The sequence below is a fragment of the Gopherus flavomarginatus genome, chromosome 5, assembly GCF_025201925.1.
Source record: "Gopherus flavomarginatus isolate rGopFla2 chromosome 5, rGopFla2.mat.asm, whole genome shotgun sequence".
NCBI lineage: Eukaryota > Metazoa > Chordata > Testudines > Testudinidae > Gopherus > Gopherus flavomarginatus.
This window is the reverse complement of record NC_066621.1, coordinates 96,745,488-96,768,250: the sequence shown is the minus strand read 5'-3', so window position 1 is coordinate 96,768,250 and position 22,763 is coordinate 96,745,488. Positions and strand designations below refer to the sequence as shown.

General features: G+C 42.6%; 3 protein-coding genes across 4 annotated transcripts in view; 1 reads left to right on the top strand and 2 right to left on the bottom strand.

Moving 5' to 3' along the window:
• EHD4 (EH domain containing 4) overlaps positions 1 to 17,100 on the bottom strand; it is a 55,096-nt gene extending 37,996 nt beyond the window's left edge. Inside the window, exons 1-2 of the mRNA XM_050954964.1 lie at positions 16,809 to 17,100; positions 3,339 to 3,515 (exon numbers count right to left, since the gene is read on the bottom strand). Of these exons, the coding sequence (XP_050810921.1) occupies positions 3,339 to 3,515; positions 16,809 to 17,044 (413 nt within the window). The 5' untranslated portion in view covers positions 17,045 to 17,100. The remainder of the gene's footprint in view (positions 1 to 3,338; positions 3,516 to 16,808) is intronic.
• Positions 1 to 22,763, top strand: part of LOC127051950 (uncharacterized) — a 260,294-nt gene that overhangs the window by 207,251 nt on the left and 30,280 nt on the right. The window lies entirely within an intron of this gene.
• LOC127051941 (cytosolic phospholipase A2 epsilon-like) overlaps positions 20,876 to 22,763 on the bottom strand; it is a 47,948-nt gene continuing 46,060 nt past the window's right edge. Inside the window, exon 21 of one of the 2 annotated variants that reach the window (XM_050954944.1) lies at positions 20,876 to 21,594. In XM_050954944.1, the coding sequence (XP_050810901.1) occupies positions 21,362 to 21,594 (233 nt within the window). In that variant the 3' untranslated portion in view covers positions 20,876 to 21,361. The remainder of the gene's footprint in view (positions 21,595 to 22,763) is intronic. The other variant, XM_050954946.1, reaches the window with a different exon arrangement.

The window sequence follows — 22,763 nt, the reverse complement described above, 5'->3', positions numbered from 1 at the left end:
AAAGGGGGATGTGTGATTTCTTTTTTTCAGCTTCTTGATAACCAGTGTAGGGAGCAGGAGCACTGTTTGCGACTTTAGTGTTAACCACCAGTTTTGAGAGAATCTGTTCTTTTTGCAGCCTGCCCTGACACTGGCATTTTCAGTGAGGGCTACCCCAGACACCCCAGGTCACAAGGGGTCCTGAAATATTGGGATTGGAAGGCTGTTCTAACCAAAGGGAGCAGCACAGAGCAAGACCGAAAAATATAGAAATGGAAAAATGATACAGTGAGATGCCAAGATTGTCAATATCAGTAACCTAAAGGGGATAAGGGAGGGAAAATAAGTAACAAGATCTGAGATATAGGGAAGGTGGAAGTTATGCGAGTCCTTAAATGCAAATTTAAGAAGTTGACACTTGATAGGGTAAGTGGAGGCAGTTGAGGGATTTGGAGTTAAAAGTAACATGGTCAGAATAACAGATGAATGATAATTTTTTGCAGCAATTTTGGACATGCTGACTGGGAGCTTGTAAGTGTCAGGAAGGCGAAGATTGCTGGCTTTAATCCCATCGCAGTAGAGTATCTTGCACCATGACAACCAAAGCAGTGCATGTATTTTAATAATTTAGTCAGTAACCATGTCTGACACATTTTCTTTTCAGCCAGGAACATAGCCTTCCTTTGGGGCAACTCAGGGGCTGAGACGGTTAGCTACGGGGTGATTTAGGAAAGAATCTAGGTCGTCCTATTTATGTCAGCAAATGTTCACTATTACTATGTGTCTGTTTAATCAGTAGTGCATTGCATAAGTACTGTTTACTACATACTTCTCATATACATGGCTTTCATAGATTGCTTGGTATACAGAATACGACACAGTACTACACTGTCTTGTGAAGAAAGAATAGAGGAACATGCAGTGGAGACCAGAGCTTTGGTCACAATAACAAGCAGTGTTTGCTACAAAAATTCATTTTAAATAAAGCCTAACTGCAACTGCCCAGAGAGCTGATGTAGTTATCTACATACATTCATTTCTTAGCAACTTAGTCTGCCTGGCTTCAAGCAGACACAACCTTTCTTCCATCATTAAAAATTGCACTCTAACAGCTCTGCTGAAGCACAAGACAGAGTTTATCAGCAGAACAGGAAGCACTCGTGTCAGAAGGGAATCAATTTAACTTCTGTAGAAGTTAACTTAATTTGTCTTGCAGGTCCTGGCTTCCTCTTCAAACCACCACTGAGTACAGCAGGAAAACAAAAGAAGGCTAGTTCATGAAGTACTTACTCTGTCCACTGAAGTCACTGAGAATTTTAACTCAGCAAGGATTTGACCCAATCCATAAATACAGTCTATGTTACTCCTGAGGGCATTCTGTGCCAAAAAACTTAAAATTCTGTACCAAAAAAAATTAAAATTCCACATACTGTATTTTAAAATTCTGCTAATTTTATTTGTCAAATAAATGTGGAGGCTCCAGCATGATATTGGGGAGTACAGGCCACTGGCTGCACAGAGGTGGGAGATCACTATGCAGCTCCCCCCAGGACACAGACTCAGCAGTGAGGCTGCACCCAATCCTAACACAGCGCAAGGACTCAGCCTGTCCCAGAAACACCCCAGGGCCCTGCCCCTCTGGGTGGGAAGGCAGGCTCAGCAAGGTCAGATTCAGGTGTGGAGGGGCTTAATGTGGGGGGATCCAGGTGTGGGTTGAGAGGATTCTGGGTGGGGCAATCTGGGTGTGGGCAGCTCAGTGGGGGATCCAGGTGTGGATGGGATCTGGATCCACAGGGGCTGGTTGGGGGTTCTGAGTGCAAGAGAAATGGGACTCTGCAGGGAGGTCCAGGTGAAGGTGGTTGGGGTTCAGCGGGGGGGTTATATCGGAGTGGGAGGATAGAGTTCAGCAGGGGGGTCTGGGTGTATAGGGATCCCTCCCCCTGCAGCTGATGGGTGCAAGAAGTGTGTGTGTGTGTGGAGTTTGCACAGCTTCCTGAAGCCGGGGGAGAAATCTGGGGATGGGTTTGACCTGGCCCAGGATGCCATGCAGGAGAAGTCCTGTCCTCCTCAGCCCAGCTGTGACTAGCAGCTGAGCCCGGCGCAGGGTAGGAGTCACCAGCTGGGTTTTCCCCAGTCCTGCCTCCTGCCCCATAGTGATTTACCTTTCTGCCAGCTGCCTTGGGCACCTGAAACATACTGCTGGGGAGGGCTGCACGACCGATCTTGTAGCTTCCCTTTGCTTCCCTGTCAGGGTGTCATTTTTCTGCAGGGAAGATAAATTCTGCTCACGTGCAGTGGTGCAGAATTCCCCCAGTGAAGTACTATGTGCTCCAGGTTGCAAAGCTTACAAGCAGTTAAAAATCCCACATTTATGCAAAATAAAAATATAACAACAACAACAACAACAACCACCCACTGAAATCCCAGTACTACACTGTCTTATCAAAACCCTTGAGGGCGGTCTTCATCTATTCCACTCGTCAAAATTCATCACTTGCAGCTTGGAAGTGCACACAAATCATGCAGAATTTTTCAAGTGTTGTCCCTCTTAGGAGGTCTTTTAAATCTCCAGAAACCACTGCTCTAGAGGGCTGTGCCAGGAACTGTGGTATCCAGAGGGCAACACAAAAGCAACGATGTAAAAGAGCACAATAATGGATGCAGACCAAAACTACAACCAACCTGTACCTGAAAGAGCATAGCTGGTATGGGGACACAGTTCCATTGGTACTTACGTTGGTGGCAATCTACACGTTCCACTCTCTAAGGTAGAGAAGGCCAGCTAGGACTAAGTCTGCTCTAGAGTTATGTATTGCTGAAACTCTCACACCCAAGCGATGTTTGGCTGAAGAGACCTTTAAGAGCTTTTTGTGAATTACTTTTCATAATGACAAGTCCAGTTCCTGTAACTGAACATACATCATATTTATATTTTTGTGTAGTTTGGATGACCATTACAATGTTTGTTTACTGCACGTTATCTCCCTTCACAAGCAGCAAAGAGTCCTGTGGCACTTTATAGACTAACAGACGTATATAAGGTGCCACAGGACTCTTTGCTGCTTTTACAGATCCAGACTAACACGGCTACCCCTCTGATACTCTCCCTTCACAGTCAACTGTTGTGATTTTATACATTCAGCTCCATGTTAAAAATCACTATATTGTATTTCAATCTTTAGATATTAATTTTTACAACAATTCCCAGTTGCTGGTTGCTGTATTTGAATATGCATCATTTGTATTGTTAGAAAGGAATACAGCAGAAAATGAGTAGTCTCAGTAAATGACACAGAGATGGTGAGACAGATGGAATTTAAAACTTTAAAACAAAAGGCCAGCAATAAGCCTGCCCTTACCTGTTCAGAAAAGCGTTTCCAAAGCGGCTGAGTTTACGGAATGGCTTCTTAGGGTCCACAACCAAAGCATTTCCAGGAGTACTCCCTTCTGTATCTCCATACATCACAGCAATGAAAGAATCTGTAGTAGGCTCTGGACCGATCCTCATGCCTGGAAAGTCCTGTTCTAATAAGTACCTAGGGAAGGGGAATTATAAAAAGGAAAGGGAAGATGAGCAAGCATTTAGGTTAAAAAAAATACTGCCAATTTCTTTATAATTATATTAAAGAAATAAAATTCAAGAGACATATACCCCCTCAGTCCACCACCATCAAGGACTAACTTTTTATGCATTTAATTATTTTTCTTGGCTAGAAATAGTTGTCGGAGTGTAAAACTGGAATTCCAACTTTTCATAAAAAGCAGATCATAGAATATTAGTTTGGAAGAGACCTCAGGAGGTCATCTAGTCCAATCCCCCATTCAAAGCAGGACCAACACCAACTAAATCATCCCAGCCAGGGCTTTGTCAAGATGGGTCTTAAAAACCTCTAAGGATGGAGGTTCCACCACCATTCCCTAGGTAATGCATTCAAGTGTTTCACCACCTTCCTAGTGAAATAGTGTTTCCTAATATCGAATCCAGACCTCCCCCACTGCAACTTGAGACCATTGCTTCTTATTCTGTCATCTGTCACCAACTGAGAACAGCCTACCTCCATCCTCTTTGGAATCTCTCTTCAGGTAGTTGTACACTGCTATCAGATCCCCCCTCAATCTTCTCTTCTGCAGACTAAACAATCCCAGTTCATAGATTCATAGATTGTAGGGCTGGAAGGGACCTCGAGAGGTCATCAAGTCCAGTCCCCTGCCCTCATGGCAGGACCAAATACTGTCTAGACCATCCCTGATAGATATTTATCTAACCTACTCTTAAATATCTCCAGAGATGGAGATTCCGCAACCTCCCTAGGCAGTTTATTCCAGTGTTTAACCACCCTGACAGGAACTTTTTCCTAATGTCCAACCTAAACTGCCCTTGCTGCAGTTTAAACCCATTGCTTCTTGTTCTATCCTTAGAGGCTAAGATGAACAAGTTTTCTTCCTCCTCCTTATGACACCCTTTTAGATACCTGAAAACTGCTATCATGTCCCCTCTCAGTCTTCTCTTTTCCAAACTAAACAAACTCAATTCTTTCAGCCTTCCTTCATAGGTAATGTTCTCTAGACCTTTAATCTTTCTTGTTGCTCTTCTCTGGACCCTCTTCAATTTCTCCACATCTTTCTGGAAATGCAGTGCCCAGAACCAGACACAATATTTCAGTTGAGGCCTAACCAGCACGGAGTAGAGCGGAAGAATGACTTCTCGTGTCTGGCTCACAACACACCTGTTAATGCATCCCAGAATCATGTTCGCTTTTTTTGCAACAGCATCACACTGTTAACTCATGGTGGTCCACTATAATCCCTAGATCCCTTTCTGCCATACTCCTTCCTAGACACACTCTTCCCATTCTGTATGTGTGGGATTGATTGTTTCTTCCTAAGTGGAGCACTTTGCATTTGTCTTTATTAAACTTCATCCTGTTTACCTCAGACCATTTTTCCAGTTTGTCCAGATCACTTTGAATTATGACCCTATCCTCCAAAGCAGTTGCAATCCCTCCCAGTTCGGTATCACCTGCGAACTTAATAAGAGTACTTTCTATGCCAATATCTAAGTTGTTGATGAAGATATTGAACACAGCTGGTCCCAAAACAGACCCCTGCGGGACCCTACTTGTTATACCTTTCCAGCAGGATTGGGAACCATTAATAATTACTCTCTGAGTACGGTTATCCAGCCAGTTATGCACTCACCTTATAGTAGCCCCATCTAAGTTGTATTTGCTAGTTTATCAATAAGGATATCATGCGAGACCATATCAAATGCCTTACTAAAGTCTAAGTATACCATATCCACCACCTCTCCCTCAGCCTCTCCTCGTAAGTCATGTGCCCCAGGACCCTAATCATTTTTGTTGCCCTCCACTGGACTCTCTCCAATTTGCCTACATCCCTTCTGTAGTGGGGAGACCAAAACTGGACAGAGTATTCCAGATGTGGCCAAACAGAGGGGAATAATCGCGTCCCTCGATCTGCTGGCAATGCTCCTACTAATACAGCCCAATATGCAATTGGCCTTCTTGGCAACAAGGGCACACTGCTGACTCATATCCAGCTTCTCGTCCCCTGTAATCCTCAGGTCATTTTCTGCAGAACTGCTGCTAAGCTTGTCGGTCTCCAACCTGTAGCAGTACATGGGATTCTTCCATCCTAAGTGCAGGACTCTGCACTTGCCCTTGTTGAACCTCATCAGATTTCTTTTGGCCCAATCCCCCAATTTGTCTAGCTCACTAAAGTCAGAATAATGAAAGTCAATCCTTCCCTGTAAAACCACAGATAAAAACATGCAGTCAACTATAAGATTCACTTCAACAGTTAGGGCTACTAAGTGACTCAAGCATGACTGCACAACGTTGTAGCTAATTCAAGGTATGCTGCTACGCATGACTACTGCCAGCAAATAGTGCAATGCATATATTAGGAAGTCACATTTAGCACATGTGTATTTAAGTTTGTATTTGTGCTACTAACAGCAACGCCTATAGAGAGAGGGGGTTTTTAAACTTGTGGACATGGTCAGAAACACAATCATGTGAAAACACCACCAACTTCCTGAACAGATCTGACTGCTAGCTGAATTCACAGTTATAGCTGCTGATTTTAGTAACATACATATGTAAACTTTTCTTCCGGTAACACTTGTAGAGCCAACACATGAGGGAGCGGGAGATGAATTTGAGTCTGAATTGTGTAACAGAATTGTTCACTAAGTTTCAATTGCAGAACTAAATTTCTGCCCTCAGGCACATATATGTATCTCAGTTGAAGACAATTTCCTTCTTAGTACAGCATTGCACAATTGTCTAGTACAGTGGTCCCCAACCTTTTTGTGGCCAGTAGCACATTCATGTTTTCAGAAGAGTGTGGAGGGCGCCAACAGTTTTTCAAGGCTTATTTTGTATTTGTACATTAAATAATGCAAAAAACATCATATTTAATATTACATAATATATGAATCCATAAGATAAAAAGAATAATTTTACATGTAAAAGGTATCAATTAAATTATTCGGCAATTACTCTTTCACCTTACCATGTGAATTTGCTCTTTTTTATCTATCAGTAAGAAAAATTAAGGCATTTTTACAAAATAAATATCATAAACATTTGGTCCATTCTGGAGAGGCGGAGCGCTTTTTGTTTTGGTTTTTTTTTGGCAGCAGTTATGGGCAGTGCAGAGAGAAGCCTGAGAGAAGCCATGAGAACAGAGAACACCGGCACCTGCAGCACTCTGTCCCCAGCAGGCGCGGGGCCCTGGCATCTCTCCCCAGCTGGGCACTAGGTGAGCCCCACACCTACCGGGGACAGAGAACATTGGCACCTGCAGCCCTGGAGTTCTCTGTCCCCCGCAGGCGCGGGCCGCGGTTTCTCTGCAGCCCCAGAGTTCTCTGTCCCTGGCAGGCGCGGGGCCATGGCTTCTCTCCCCTGCTGGGCACTAGGCGGGCGCACATAAATGCCCCAGCGGGCACTGTGTTGGGGACCACTGGCCTACCAGCATTATGATGGGTTTTCCATCTTCCACTGAATCACCTGGATAGCCTAATGCCAAGGGCAGGACAGCCTCCTTCACAGACCAGTTTAAGTGCTTAATTTCAGTGGAATTTAAGCACATGCTTAAAAGTTGAGGACAGGCTTCCATGATTTTCTGAATGGGGTAGTATTCCCAATTTGAGGCCAATATTAATAGTAAAATTCAGTCTATTAAAAACATACAGCATACACTGGCTTACCCATTTTTCCAGATTCAGAGAAGAAAAGAGCAACTACAATCAGCCCTGCTTAGCTTCAAGAAAATTGTGCTCAAACTTCCTATTCATAACATGAACTGCAGAACTACGCTAGAAATACCCTTGAAGAGTTGCACCTAGAAAAACAATTGAGGATTTAGTAGTTCAAGAGTCTCCACCAAACAAAGGGAATCTGATTAATCAAGAATTACTAGGTCCATGGGTTTCCCACAGAATTGGTGTATTTAAAGCCAATTATGGCTAACTACAATTTAGGGTTCGTTTGCGGATTGCCACTGTCAACAGCTTAAAATAATCAAAATTGGACATATCAGGACAATTCTTCAGGCTTTACTGGTAGTACACTGCCCTGACAGCCAACAGCAGAATGCTCTGAGCATTCAGTGGGTGGGAGCCTGGACAAGGCTGCTACTTTGGGGTCAATATTTAGCTATGGTTTGGTAGGCTGTGTGTCATTTTATAAAACAGCACTAATTTAATCTTACTTCAAGACTGCTGTAGCTTGCATATACATTCCATGGAGCTTTTCTACTTGTTAAACAATTCCTGCTTCACTCTGCCTTCAGTTCAACCAAACCACCATAGATTCGTAGGGTCAAAAGGGACTTCAGGCGGTCATCTAGTCCAATCCCCTGCTCAGAGCAGGACCAATCCCCAACTAAATCCCCAAATGGCCCCCCTCAAGGATTGAACTCACAATCCTGGGTTTTGCAGGCCAATGCACAAACCACTGAGCTATCCCTCCCCCTGAAAGCCTTAAAATATTGGTACAAAGAAGTTAAATTCAAGGAACTAAAAGTATGATAGCTTTGAAATAGTATCTCTTGATCTGCCTCGCTAAACTTGCTTCAAGTAGCACCAAACATACTGTACAATCTACAGGGAACAACTCCATTGTCTTACTTGAGGTCTAAAATCTGGAGAAATGGTAGAGGGGAAGAACAAACTATTTAAAGTGAAATTCTAACAATCCTTTGCTCATACAGACCAAAACCAGAAAATTAACAAGAGCCAAAAGATTAGAGAAGTCTCTCTCTTTCTGAATCTCCTATTTACTACCATATCAGAACAGGCCAAAGTCCGTCAACTACATTGTTCTGCTATCAGGAGTGACCTATATCAGCTTCTGCTTAAAGCACCTGCAAGACTGTACAACACCATGACTATGTTACTTATTTGGTAGAAGTGGGGGTGCAGAGAGAGAATAGTATGCATTCTTGAGTTCAGGGATGGGTCACTTTATGCCCAGATATATGAAAATGGATAGACCTTACACTATTGTAGCTAAGGTCTAAATACTGAAAATGGATCTGCACATCCCTGCATCCGCATGGATTCACTTTCAGCATCTAGCCCTTAGATAACACAACTATAGGTGCTAGTGTATTTATCTTTTTTAATCTAAAATTATTTGTATTAGTAGCTGCAGAAGTGAGTTCCATATATCAGGTATAGTTTGCTTTCAAATAAGGATTTCCTTTTCACTGATGTTGCTCTTCTTCAAAAAGAGTCTCTGTTTTTGGTTTTAAGTCTCCTATTTTGCTACGAATCAGCATTTCCAGAGACTCCTGCTGATGGAAAACAGTGATTCAGAAGATGGTGATACATACAACATAAAGCTTACAAAGTGGCAGCAACAATCTTAATCCCCAGTTCTGCAAATCAGAGCCAAATAGATGAATCCACAGGTCTCTGGGGAGACCCATTGCGCAGGTGTCCACCAACCTAGACCAGATTACAGGATAATGTCCCTTAGATACTGTTACCGCTCATCAATATGTCAGGCACCTTGATGACAGAGGATTTGACCCCAGAGATTTCCCTCTCTCACATCTTCTTTTGCGATTTCTTTTTAGATATCTAGAGCCTGCTCAGGAAACTGCTGGGCACCTACAACTCCAAATGAATTCAGTGGGAGCTGAACGGTATTGAGCACCTCTCAGGATAAGACCCTTATGAACAGATTTTCATTATAACAACATAAATGTGCAAATTCAAGATATTTCCATATTCACATACAATTGCCATGTGTGAGCAACTACCAAACTTGCACAGGCAAGCTACGGTAACTGCATCTACAACTTAGTTTCACAATTACACAACATTTTGAAAACCAAGCCCTTATAGTAGCCATAATTTATACTTCCCTATTGACTTCCATCTAAGGATTTCAAATCACTTTCCACACTTTACGCTTCACACAACTGACCCTATATACTATACAGACAGGCACACTAGAAATACTGAAAATACATACGTAACACCCTGGTAAGAGAGATATTATGCATATCTGCAGACAGGAAAACTCTCTGCCTCAGTTTAAGTCACTGCCACAGACTTGCTGTACAACTGTGAGCCAGAATCCAGAACAGAACCAGATCTTGCCTACCAGTTGCAAGTTTTAGCATGTTTCCTCTCAATGTACAAACATCAGTCTCATCCATCCACACGAAAGGAGAGGGCAGCCTCACTAAGAATGAAAAATGACAGTGTTTTTTGTAATGTGTTAACATTATGTTAACACAGGAAAACATCCAGATGTACAGTATAATGCCAGTGATCTTATGGCCTTGTTAGCAAAGAGCAGTAGAGAAGGTGTCCAAGAGTTTACAGGAAAACTATTTAAAAATAGCATGTCTCTCACAGACAGACTAGTTCATGACACACACATCCTGTGGACTGCAAGCTTTGCTTCTACAGGAGATGCAGTCTTTCTGCACTTATAATGAATGCTGTAAGATCTTCCCAAGATCTCGTTGCAGAGCTTGAAGCCAAACTGTGGGAAACTTGATTTCAAAATTACATGTGCCAAGGATTAGGCTGGGTTCATGACATGGTGATCAACCTATAAAGTGCACTGCTTCAGTTATGCTCAACTACTGCATTAGCACAAGCTAACTGCTTCTCAGCAACGTTAAGCAAGGATGCTTTAGCTAGTAATTATTATGACATGTGGAGACACAGTGGAAGGCTTCTTTCCTCCCTTGGGACCATTCCACTCAAAACAGCCTACAGTCACAAAACCTCTCCTTTTGTTTTATGAACTGGGCTCTTTAGTCCAGGCAGAGGATGTTTGTTTAAGTGTGGGAAATCTGCTCTGAAAGAAAACTCATGACATTCGATGTCAGTGAACGATAAATTTAATCTTTACAAGGCCATAGAGATTAAAAAGTATCATAAATCTTATCAGAACCATGACAGACACGGGGCCATTGTCAGTTCTTCTCCCCCAAATATATTCATATACCCTTTGCAAACCCAAGATTGTATGTATATACTCCCACATTTTGAAAGTGTAACTCTGACACAAATGTTTTAAAATCCTGCCTCAATGCTTGACACTGGCTACGGGGAACAAAAAGTTAAGTGTACCATTGCACCATTTGGTTAATACTGAATGTAATAACAAAGGTAAACTTGGCAGACTAAGGAGAGAAAGTTTTAATTCTGAATTTCCTTGCCTTGATTAGTTTTTTAAAAAGTCAGACCCTTTTAGTTTTAAAATACATCTATTTAATAGTATAAAAATGCTTAAACCTCACATTGATATCAAAATGAGACACAATGGGATTTTAGAATAGGGTAGAAATGTATTTGATCATTACATAGAAAAAAAAATAAACACCACAGCTGACTACAAAAGCATCAGGGCTAGTTCCTGTTTGATATAACAAAGTGTCAATTGTCCCCACTTCCCTCCACTTTCAAAAAAATGGTTTTGTTTTTGTTTTGCAATCTCTTGCCAAGAGGTACTGAATGCATAGTACTTCCTTCCTTCTTTATAGTAACCATGACAAATTAAGAGACTAATAGAAGGATTAAGGGTATGCTGTTACACAGTTTAAACCTAAATAAAGATAGTTTTTCCTCAAAAACAAAACAAAAAAACAGGGGAAGGATGATGAATAGGAATGTTTGCTGGATTTATTATTTGAATTAAAAATATATTTTGTTTGCTTTGGTTTTTAAATTATACACTTTAGACATTCTCTGGCAGTGTCAGATGCTCAAACAATCAATATCGTACTACTACACTATAACCAGACAGGATAATAAACAGGGTGACAAAAATCAATGAATCTGTAATAAATAAATAAATCAGGTTTTTTTGTATTTAAATTGGATTTTTTTGATAAAATGCTTTTTGAGGAAAAAACCTATCTAAAGATAGTTTTAATTAATATACATTATAGCTCTAAGATTTCTCATTGTGGAATAGGGATTAGAAATTATAATTCCATAGTATGAGACAATATATTCACGTAATGTTTAAGAAAAGTTTTGTAAATGAGTTCCAATAGTTCATGGATTAGGGACCCAATCTTATGGGATTCCAGCGGCTTCTGTATAGATTATTTAGATTAATCTTTATCTACCCAACGGGACTCAGTGCTCAGTCTAGAAGATTCCATCAGAGATGCTTAGTTTTGCAGTTCTCAGACTGCATTTGTGTCTCCAGAGATCACATGCTTGTTAGAAGTAAAAATGTTTTTAAATAAAATAAATAAATAATATATAGAGGTGAGAAATAACAGACCTCAACCCTATTGTCCCTCTGCAAATTTGTGTACACAGAGTCGATCCCTTGCCTCTCTCCAAAAGTGCAAAGTTTCAAAAAGTTCAATGAATAGAAGATTGTTCAGAGTGGAACAGATCTGGACAAGGAGAAGTCTGGAGATAAATATGAGAAGGGAGGGACAGGCAGTAGAAACAAAACTGAAACGGTTTGAGCAGCATATTCCAGAAGTCTTGAGGTCTTTCTGAGTGTAGCCTGCATTGATTTGAGATCTACCATACCATTCTCTCACTAGAAGGGAAAACCTATAATGGAAGTAGGCCATAAAAGGGACCCACTTTGGGAATATTTTAATGAAGTTCCTCTACCTGTGGGTAAGACAGGCATGCATGCAAAATGCAAACAGTGCAACAAAGAAATGCAAGGCCTGGTTGCCCAAATGAAACAACATCATGAGAAGTGTTCCTTCTCAGGAGGAAGCTGCGTTGAAGATGATGAAAGGAACATGTCCGAACATACAGGATCTTCAGGTTGGTAAACTTTTTTATTTCATACTTCTTTCTTAAGGCCTGTCTTCCTTCTGGATTAGTCTTGAATTCTCATGTTTGAGCAAAAAATATAGTTGCTACTCTATGGTACTATCATTTTCGATGCAATTGTGATAAAAAATAAATAGCTGAAATAGGCAGATCTTCCTTTTACAATTTCACCTTTAAAGTAGTACTGAGTCTCAGCGAATACAATGAATAATACTACATGAGCAGAATGGTAATAATAAATAAATAACTGCATTGACTTATTTTGTTTAGGAGAATCCATCCTCAACAGACAGGATTCTGAAGACTATCCACCTTCAAGAGCTCATTTTCTATAGTTTCAGAGTTATCTGCCAATGACAGTGTTTCAATCACATCATGTATGTCGCATAGCTAAAGCATATCACCTGTAGCAAAAAGAAAAAGAAATCTCCATCATCCAGAAACAACCACAGATACGTTTGTGATAAGAACCAGCATATTATAAAAAAAGGTAATTGATGAAAAAATTGCCCGGTTTGTCTATGCAACAAACTCTCCTTTCCATACGATTGAGAACCCATACTTCATTAACATGGTTCAGTCATTAAGACCAGGATTCAGTCCTTCCAACACAGCAAAAGTGTATAAAATAGAAACTGAGCAGTGTGCAAAAGGTCTAGACAGTAAAATAGCAATGTCCACAATGATCCTGTTGTATGTGCTTTTGTGACAACGGAAGAAGGGAATGTCTTCCTTACAAAAACAACTGATACATCAGGAAATGCCCACACAACAGAATACTTACAAGAAATAGCAGTAAAAGCTATAACAAACTGTAAAAAAAAATCAAATGTCTAGTATGCAGCTTGGTCACAAACAATGCTGCAAAAGTATCCAAGATGAGAAGAAATTATTTAGAAGAGAGAGAAGAGAGTCCCAGGCACCACCTAGCCAAAGACTTCAGTGTGTTCGACAAATAAAGGCTAATGCTGTTGAAATTGCAAAATACTTCCATAACAAGCACTTTGCACCAGCTGATGTGAGTAAGAAAACCACTTAGGCAAAGATTGCTAAGATTAAGTTTTAGTCACTAGAAAATGTGTTGTGCGTTGTTTTATTTGCAACCATATCTGTCTCTTTTTCTCTTGCTTATTATCAATAAAGTCCCTCTTCTTTCTTAAACTTATTCTTGGGGGTACAGAGGACTTTTTCTTGTTTTATTAGAAAACCAGTACTGTGTATTAAAGTGAAGGGTGTGTTTTCAGCCAACCTACAGTCTGATGTGTGCATTCTCTCTTTGGAGGCACCAAACAATTTCTGAGTGTCCAGTGAGAGGGACTGGACACTGCAGAGAGACGTCTCTGGAAAAGTCAGGAACTGGGCTTCACTGATTGTTACCTGAATGTTTACACTGGTAGAGTCTTGATGAATTTGTTGGAAAGACAGACAAACTGGTGTGTCAGAGACCTGATGCACAGCAGTCCCAAAGTTCTCATTCTTGCTAAGGCAGAGGTGTAACACAGTGGCTCACAGTTCTGGGTGTCCTAAGCAAGACAGCATAGTGATCACTGATATAGAATTGTAGGGTCCCATTTTTTTCAAAGTTCATTATCTCCACAGAACTATATTTCATAAAACTATCAATTCTAAAAGATCTTTTATCCCACACAGATGCAAACTTACTTATACTAAACTCAAGAAAGAGTAGAGTGGCATATGCCTACGTATAACTTAATGCAATGGTCCCCAACGTGGTGGGCACCCACGGGGGCATCTTAATGCGCCCGTGTCCTGGCCCCCGGGAAAGCACCCACCAAAATGCCGCCGAATTTAAGTGGCATTTCGGCGGGAATGCCTCTCGATGACGCCGCTTGCCGTCGACAAGTGACGCCAGACGAAAAGGTTGGGGACCACCAACTTAATGCATGTGTGCTACCTTTCTGAGGGATCTGAAATTTACTGGCCACAGAAACAGAAGTACCAAGGTCACACGCAAATCTGGATCTTGCAGCTCAATGAAACACCAAAACTAGCACTATGGGCTGGACAGCTTTCAGATTTTTTACACTTGACTGCTGATGCAGTTATACACTATATTAACTCACAGTAACTACTGTTCATTGAACCAAGCTAGAAAAATATTACAGTAAATGGAAAACAACACATATTCCTTCCCATCGGTACAAAAAGCCATGAGATAGCATCCTTAAACAGACAGGCAAAAACAGAACAGAGTGCTGTACAAATTCAGAAAGATGCATCAAACTTAAATATAATATTTTTCAGACATTTAGAAAAGCTTCTCTCTCCAATACAGCGATAACACAACAGGAGGCTTACAAAGGGAGGGCAAACTTCCGCCCGTGGGCCGGATTCGGCCCATCATGGCTTTCAATCCGGCCCATGGGATTACCAGCCCCATGGCATAGTGGGGCTAAGGTAGGCTCCCTACCTGCCCTAGCCCCGCTCTGTTCCCAGAAGCGGCCAGCACCACGTCTCTGCGGCCTCCGGGGGGAGCAGAGGGCAGAGAGCGAGCCAGTGCTGGACACGCTGGACACTTCTAGGAGTGGCGTGGGGCCAGGGCAGGCAGGGAGCCTGCCTTAGCCCCGCTGTGCGCCGCTGCCACCCCGGAGCCACTCGAGATAAGCAGCACTGGGCCAGTGCCCACACCCCTCCTGAATCCTGCACCCCAACCCCCTGCCCTGAGCCCCCTGCCGAGTCCCTTCCTGCACTCTGCATCCCTCGTGCCCCAACCCCTTGCCAAGCCCCTTCCTGCACACTGCACACTCTCCCACAACACACATTCCTTCATGCACCCCAAACCCCTGCCCCAGCCCTACATTCATGGCCCTGCGTGCAATTTCCTCACCCAGATGTGGCCCTTGGGCCAAAAACTTTGCCCACCCCTGGCTTAGACTGATTAGTTAATTTGCACATCAACAGACAAAAGGACCTGACTCACTCAATACACTAGTGCTACTTGCTTCGTGACTTTAAGAAGGAACAGGTAGTTAATACGTTATGTTTTTATCATCTTTTAAAGTACTTTCAAATCATGTGTACACATTTTTCTAAATACTCCACGTTTTTCAACCCTGCCCCCATCCAAGAAAACTTGTTCCACCTGTATATCCAGTGGAGACGTTTTCACTTGCACTTTCATGATAACACAAGCCACAGTTTGGAACTTGTTCTCATAGAATTGTGCCATATCCCTAAATGGCCCCCTCAAGGATTGAACTCACAACCTTGGGTTTAGCAAGCCAATGCTCAAACCACTGAGCTATCCCTCCCCCCAGCCATCAAGGTTATTGTCTTCCTTCTAGTGACAGGCCTCTCAACTTTCCACCCCACGTTTACTCTAAAGGTGTGTTACTGTTCAAGGATAATAGGTTTGTTACTGTATGAAAATAGTAGGTTTGTTCACATGAAAAGGTATTTTCTTATCCAAATGCAGGAGGCAGATGGAGGATTATTTTACAGATACGCAGCAGGGCCAAGGAGGTGTTTACCAAGTGAGGGTGGAAATGACAGAGTGAGGGGTATTTATCATTTGAAGATGGAGGAGCAGGGAACCAATTATTCAGTGGAGATGTGAAATAGATACTTACTGTATGAAAGGAAAGTGGAAGGGGGGCTTGACCACAGTGCATGCAAGAGTAGGTAGTTATGGGATATTTATTGTATGAAACTGTGTGCTGACAGGAGGGCCAAGGGGGTATTTAACCCAGATGCTTAAGTCTTTACATACAGTATGAAGCTTAGGCACAGGGGGCAACAACACTGGTGGTGGGCTATATGTCAGTGTTGTTCCCCTGGGTATGCGCTGGAAGGTATTTACCCCTGTGGAGGTATTTACCAAATGAGGAAGGAAAGGGGATGTTTACCCTCAATGGGGTTATTTTTAGATGAAGGAGTATATCAAGGGACTGCTACTGGAATGAGGCAAGGAATATTCATTTGCGTAGGCAGCGGCGGGGGTATTTACCAGATAAAAGCAGGTGGGGGGGTATTTACTGCAGGGAGGAAGGGTGGGTGGGGGTATTTACCAGATAAAGGCAGGCAGTGGGGGGGGGGTATTTACCAGAGGGAGGAAGGGCGGGCAGGAGTATTTACTGAATGAAGGCAGGCAGTGTGTGTGGGGGGGTATTTACCATAAGGAGGTGGGCAGTGGGGGGGTATTTACTGGATGATGGTGGGATGAAGGCAGGCAGGCAGTGGAGGGTATTTACCAGAGGAAGGGCGGGGGGGGGGTGTATTTGCAGGAGGAAGGCAGGCAGGCAATCCGGGGGGGGGGCGGTATTTATCAGAGGAAGGGCTGGGGGTATGTATTTGCGGAAGGCAGGCGGGGGGGGCGGTATTTACTGGATGAAGGTGGTGGTGAGGCAGGCAGTGGTGAGGGTATTTACCAGAGGAAGGGCGGGGGGAGGGGTATCTGCAGGAGGAAGGCAGGCAGGCGGGCAGTGGGGTATTTACCGAATGAAGGCAGGCGGGGGGGGTTGGTATTTACCGGATGAAGGCAGGCGGGGGGGTTGGTATTTACCGGATGAAGGTGGTCTTGCCCGTGCTGTACTGCCCCACCAGCAGCACCATGGGCTTGTTGTCGAAGTCGGCCTCCTCCAGCGTGGGCGAGTGGAAGTCCTGGAAGCGGTAATAGTCCTCGAGCGGCTGCAGCCGCCGCGCGTACAGCTCCTTCAGCCCGCCGGTCACCGTCTGCACCGCGTCGCCGCCGCCGGCCCGCTCCCGCCCGCCCGCCTGCTTCCCCATCCAGGTGAACATCCCGGCCCCGCCGCCAGCTACACGCAGCGCCGCGCAGACTGACCGACTCCGGCCGGGAGCGCCCTCCTCCCTGCGCACGGCCCGAGCACCGCCCCCGGGGCGGGGAGTCAGCCGGCCTTGCCCAACCCCCTCGCTGGGAAAAGCCGGAATGGCCCTCGGCTTGGGGACGTTGGGCCCAGGTTCCCTAGTGGCCCATCAACACCCATCAAGGGGAGTTGCCGCTGCCCCTTTGCCGCACTTTCCCAGAGCACGAGGCCACACGCAACCCCAGAGCCGGCACCAGCGTCCCCTGGGGCTTGCATTCTGCTGTGTCCAGCCCCTAATACTCTGCTACCCTGCCAAAAAAGTGTGGACCTGGACTGTCCCCTGGCACGCAGCCACCGCAGTCATTGAGATTTGGCACATGAACCCTGCCAGACCTATCAGATTTAGGACCTTAGTCCCAAATTCTGTGGCACGAATGCACAACTCTAGCCAATCCTACTGCGGAAAAAAAAGCCTAGACCCTAATACATCCCTGCAGGAGTTCTACCAAAATCCACAGCCAGCGCCTGGATCTACATGGATCTCGCAAATTTTGGCCCAAGCCCCAAATTATGGAATCTGAATAGAAAACAAACATAGCCTCTCCTACTTCACTGGAATAATCTGGATTGCAATGCACTTTTGCCCAATAATACTCTAAAAACGTGTATCTAGTACCCAGATCGTGGTTGATTTTGCCAATTCTTTATCCTCATTTCCCTCAATTCTACGTCTGAATAGAGAAAAACTACACCAGCTTTTAACTGGACGCTGTTGAAACTGGCAGAGCAACACCACAAAAACATTCAGCATCCTCATCCTAGTTTCTTCATACCAAACTTCCACCAGTTAAATAGAGAAGAAGGGCAGCTGGCTCTACTTCTTGTAGAAATCCAGACCCCTGTGCATCTCTCCTCAATAGCAGGGTAAACACACACATCTACTACGTAGAAATTGCTAGCTCCTACCAGTTTTTGATCCCAAATAAACAACACATGTTGCCACTCCTACGTGTCCAGAAAAACTTCAGACTTCGGCACAATCCAGTGCAAAAGCAACGCAGATCTGATACCTGGGTCTCACTAGTTCCATCAAAGTTTTGGTCACAAACCATGTGTTCCTCCTATTTCACTATAAAAATCTGGTTCCTGATATCCAGCTATGGACCTGGAGCAGCAAAGTTTTGTCCAATTTTCCTCTTAAATTCCCAAAAGTTTATCTTCTAGATACAGCAGATGTAGCCATCCATTATCATCTGCAAAGTCTATACCTAATGTAATGTGTATCACTGAAGCCAAGCCAGCCCAGGCTGAGCATCTTCTTCCTTTCTAGAGACAGCTACATTTCACACCATATTAACATTGACATTTTTCAGTGGAACTGCTCTAATCGATGTAGATGATCACATTATATGTGTAGTTTTAAGAGATCATTTCTTATTATTTATCCCTTTTACTTAATAACTCTCTGTCCAGGGCACTGGGATTTTCAAAGCAGCCTACGGGATTTAGACACATTCCATTAATGTTAAAACGTTGTAATGGAAGATGTGTGCCTAAATCCCCTAATTGCTTTAAAAATCTCAGTGCATTGAACAGAGACTTATCAGGTAAAAGGAAAAAATAAATAAATAGGCTTGCTGCCTATCTAGAAGGTAAAACTTTGGGGTGGATCCAGGTGAATGGGCAAGACCTTGCTTGAAAGTAGGTCCATATTTGGCTTTAGAGGGTATGAACTCCATGGTGAAGTCTGATACAAAGTCATTAAACTTCTCTGCAACATCCTTCTCCTCCTCAATTACTGCTTGGTAGTCCAACATAGCTACAGACGAGATTTGGTGAGTATTTACTTTTCAAAATCCCTGTTAGACCTCCTACTTTCCATCTTGCTTATTGAATACCACATCTTATGCTCTCAACTTTTGGCTTCAGTAGAATTGGATTCCCTCTCCTCTCCCTTCCCCGCAAAGAATAGCTGTTGGGCTCAAATAACCTCTTGTATTTTAACCATTCTGGTTTTGCTTGCATTTCTGCTTCGTGTTTTGTTTAAGGCTATGCAAGCCATTTGTAACTCTGTAGTGGTGTATTTAAGAAACCTCCATGCTGACTCTAAGTATTTTAAAGTGTTTCACTTTTGCTTTAGGGTCTTTTTGACTGGCTTCCTCATTTTTTTGGAAATACCCATTTCTTAAGTTTTGTTTCCCCTTTCTTAAGTTTGGTTTCATGTTTCTTATTTTTGAGGACTGATCATTAAAGGTGTTGAACGTAAATATATTATAGTCAGTATTACTTCTTCCAACCAACATCTGTTTATTACTTAAGAGCTCACTAGATTGCAGCTATAAAAATAACCTTATGATGTTTCTAAGTTGCAACAAACCAATAGAAGGCGACTTACTCACATACACACCATGGGGCCAATTCTCCAATGCATTCAGGCTGCTTTGTGTTGCTCTATCAGTGGATCCAACCATAGGAAGATTCCTTCTGCAGGGGGTATGTGCCTGCACATAATCCTGGCAGTCAGTGATACTACACGTGGGAGAAAGGGTCTGCAGAATCATGCTATATGTTATTGAAGTCCAGGATAGTAACATCTTTTAACCATGCACAGTATCAGCACATTTTTACATAGTTCTGAAGTTCTGAGTTTTCTTACTCATGTATGATACCTTTGTGTGTAGCCTTCAAGAGGTTCCATTTTTATGTCTATTAAACTTCGTTAACATGCTCCTTAGTCAAGGTTGCAACTTATAAAGTTGCAGTATAAAGCGTTATTTTGTTACTCCCTCTAAAATTCAGATAGTTCCTGAGAGGGAAACTCTTACTTGGTGTCTCATACAAAAAAGTGTTACTCATGGAGCTGCACAAGATTTGGGAAAGGGGCATATCACTCCCTGTAAGCCCTTCATGGGGTCTAAAAAGCAGCAGGAAGGTAAGGGAAGTGGTTCTTCTCTTGGTTCTGCTCATCAAGCTTCCTACCCAGCCACATTTCCCTCACCCCTTTCCTGCACTCAGTAGAATGCTAGTCCTTCCGGCACTATGAAGCCAAAAGGAAGAGTGACACACTTATGCCCTCCTTGGATGAGAGCCCTGATCCTGAGGATCAACAGGAATTTGCAGAAGTAAGACTTCCTTTTTGAAGACCATGGGAAGTGTACAGCATCAGGACTTCCCTCCACAGAATGTGGGGTTAGCACTGGAGTGGCCAAGCAGACCAAGGGACTGTTCCCATTCAACACTGAACCTCCTGAAGTCTGCTGGATTGGGCTTCCTCTCTTGTAGGCCTGGAAGGGTTTGTAGGAACAGGGAGCCTTTATAACAGAATTTAGGACTGTTTTAAAAAAAATTAAGGATGTTCCCACACCCAAGAAGTTTGTTAAATTAAAATCAAGTTTGCAGGCACCTATCAGTGATCTGAGTTTCAATAACATTAGACTTAAAAACTAAACCTCTTCCATGTTTCTACAAAATTAATTTCACCTTAGGAAATGTTTGTGTGTGATATTGTCTTACTCGAGATGAGCCTAAACTGGAATCTCAAATTCAAACTGTCCAAAACACTAGGAAAGTTACATTCAGTTCCGATACTGAACTTTGGTGCTTGCATCATCTCTACACCAGACCCTTTGCTAGTTGTGAATACAGAACCAACCATTTGCATTAATAGTTCTGCTAATAGAAGAGGACATTGTTTTTTTAAAAAATTCATTACCACTTAGAATTCAACAAAACATTTTATTTTACAAAATTTTACTTCATATTCATATATATTTGTATAGAAATCTTAGTATGTTAATTATTTTATTTAAAAATTGATTCTGTTCTCTTTAAAGGTTCTGGACTGGTAGTCCTGGTAGTGGAAGTCCTCTCTTAAATGACAGAATAGATTCAGCACAAACAATGGCAATGCAAGCTACTTCACATTTCCTTGACAATCTGCCTCAACCTTGACTTGGAAAGGCCACTTCTAGAAGTGACAGCATAGTTCAGCCTCAACACTAGTTCAGTACTTGGCCTCTCTGCTGAGATTGTTAACAAGGGAAGCACATGAATAAATTATGGAAGAGCTTTCCTCTTTATGTTTATTCCCATTTCTGACAGGCAGATATAGTTTTTCCTATTACAGATTGAATGCTATTTTTAGAATTCTTTGGATTTCCATCACTTTCTGTTTCAGTTCCTTTTTTCTTCAGTAATATCAAAAGATGGATATTTCTTTCATATTCCATAATGCTGGACAATCAGTAGAATGTTGGGATCCTTCCCAGTGGCAGGAGAGAAAGATATATTATCACAGAAGAGTATGAGGTTTGAGACTATTTCTATGTTGTTTTTTCCGTTCCACAGCTATACGCAAGGCCTGAAGAATCAAGTCTTTATTATTCTGGACATTGTAGTAACTCAGTTTTGCCAGCTTGTCAAAATCTTCCTCTGAATAGCGCAGATTATTTATATTATATGAACCATTGATATTGGCAACATCAATTTCACCTTCTGCCATCTCTGAGGGACTACGTTTCACACCTAGAGGAAAATAGCAATTAGGTTTATTATTGCAACATGATTATAGTCCTAGGCTTTATCAGCTATGCACACACAATCAGTCACAGACCAGAGATTTCTCTCCAGTGAGATTTTCTTGCTGTGAGGATGTTTTAGGAGTATATTTAGCTTAATTCACTACTTTCCTGCCTGAATCACCACTCTCAAGACTGGTGGAAATTAGATGCCTGATGTGGAGAGGGACTGCATCATTCTTTGAGTACATCCTACAGGCTAGCACACTGGGAGACATTCATAGTGATCTCAGAAAAAGTTGCACATCCACTGCCAAATCAGGATTGACATGTACCTTGATGGCAGTCAGCATACAGAAAGAAGGATTGGGGAAAAAGAGGACGGGTGTATTAAGAGATGAGTGGCAGAACCACGTTTATTACAAAGGAGAAACAGTGATATTAATCATTAGGCCTCACGTACTTTGTGACAAGCTATATCTAAACTCTGTAGCACGATGCCTGGATTTTGTGGCATTCTGATGTGATAGACTGGAAATTCCATGGCAGCTTCATCTAAGAAATGGAGGTGATTTTAATTTTTAATTAAAAAATGGTTCAAAAATTAGTACAGCAGCCCCCATGTTGTTCATTTTGATATTAAATTCAATTTATTATATGATGTCCTCAAATTTTCCATTTTCAACATAGGGTAGATTTTTGTATTGATAATGAATAACGTATTGTAGAAGATGTCCTGGGGAAAGCAGGAGGTTTTAGCACTTGGGTAGGGAACAGCTGAGGCTTTTGGCACCTAGGAGGCAGTTTGAGATTGTGAGATAAGAACATTAGGTGGATATGGCTATTAAAAATGATCAGCAGTCAAGTAGTTAACAAGGTTGACATTTAAAACAGTCAGTTTGAGGTTTCAGAGTCAAGAACACAGTGAAGTGAATAGAAACTGTTCATACCCCTCACAGCTATTTTCTCAAGCTTACATCACCTGTCTCAGGCTCTGAGGATATAAAATTGTAGTGTAGATGCCCAAGCTCAAACATCTATACTGCAATTTTATAGCCCCACAACCTGAGCCCTGTGAGCCCAAGTCAGGTGGCATAGGCCAGCCACAGGTGTTTTATTGCAGTGTAGACTTAGTTGGGGATTTAGCTGGGAATTGGTCCTGCTTTGAGCAGGGGG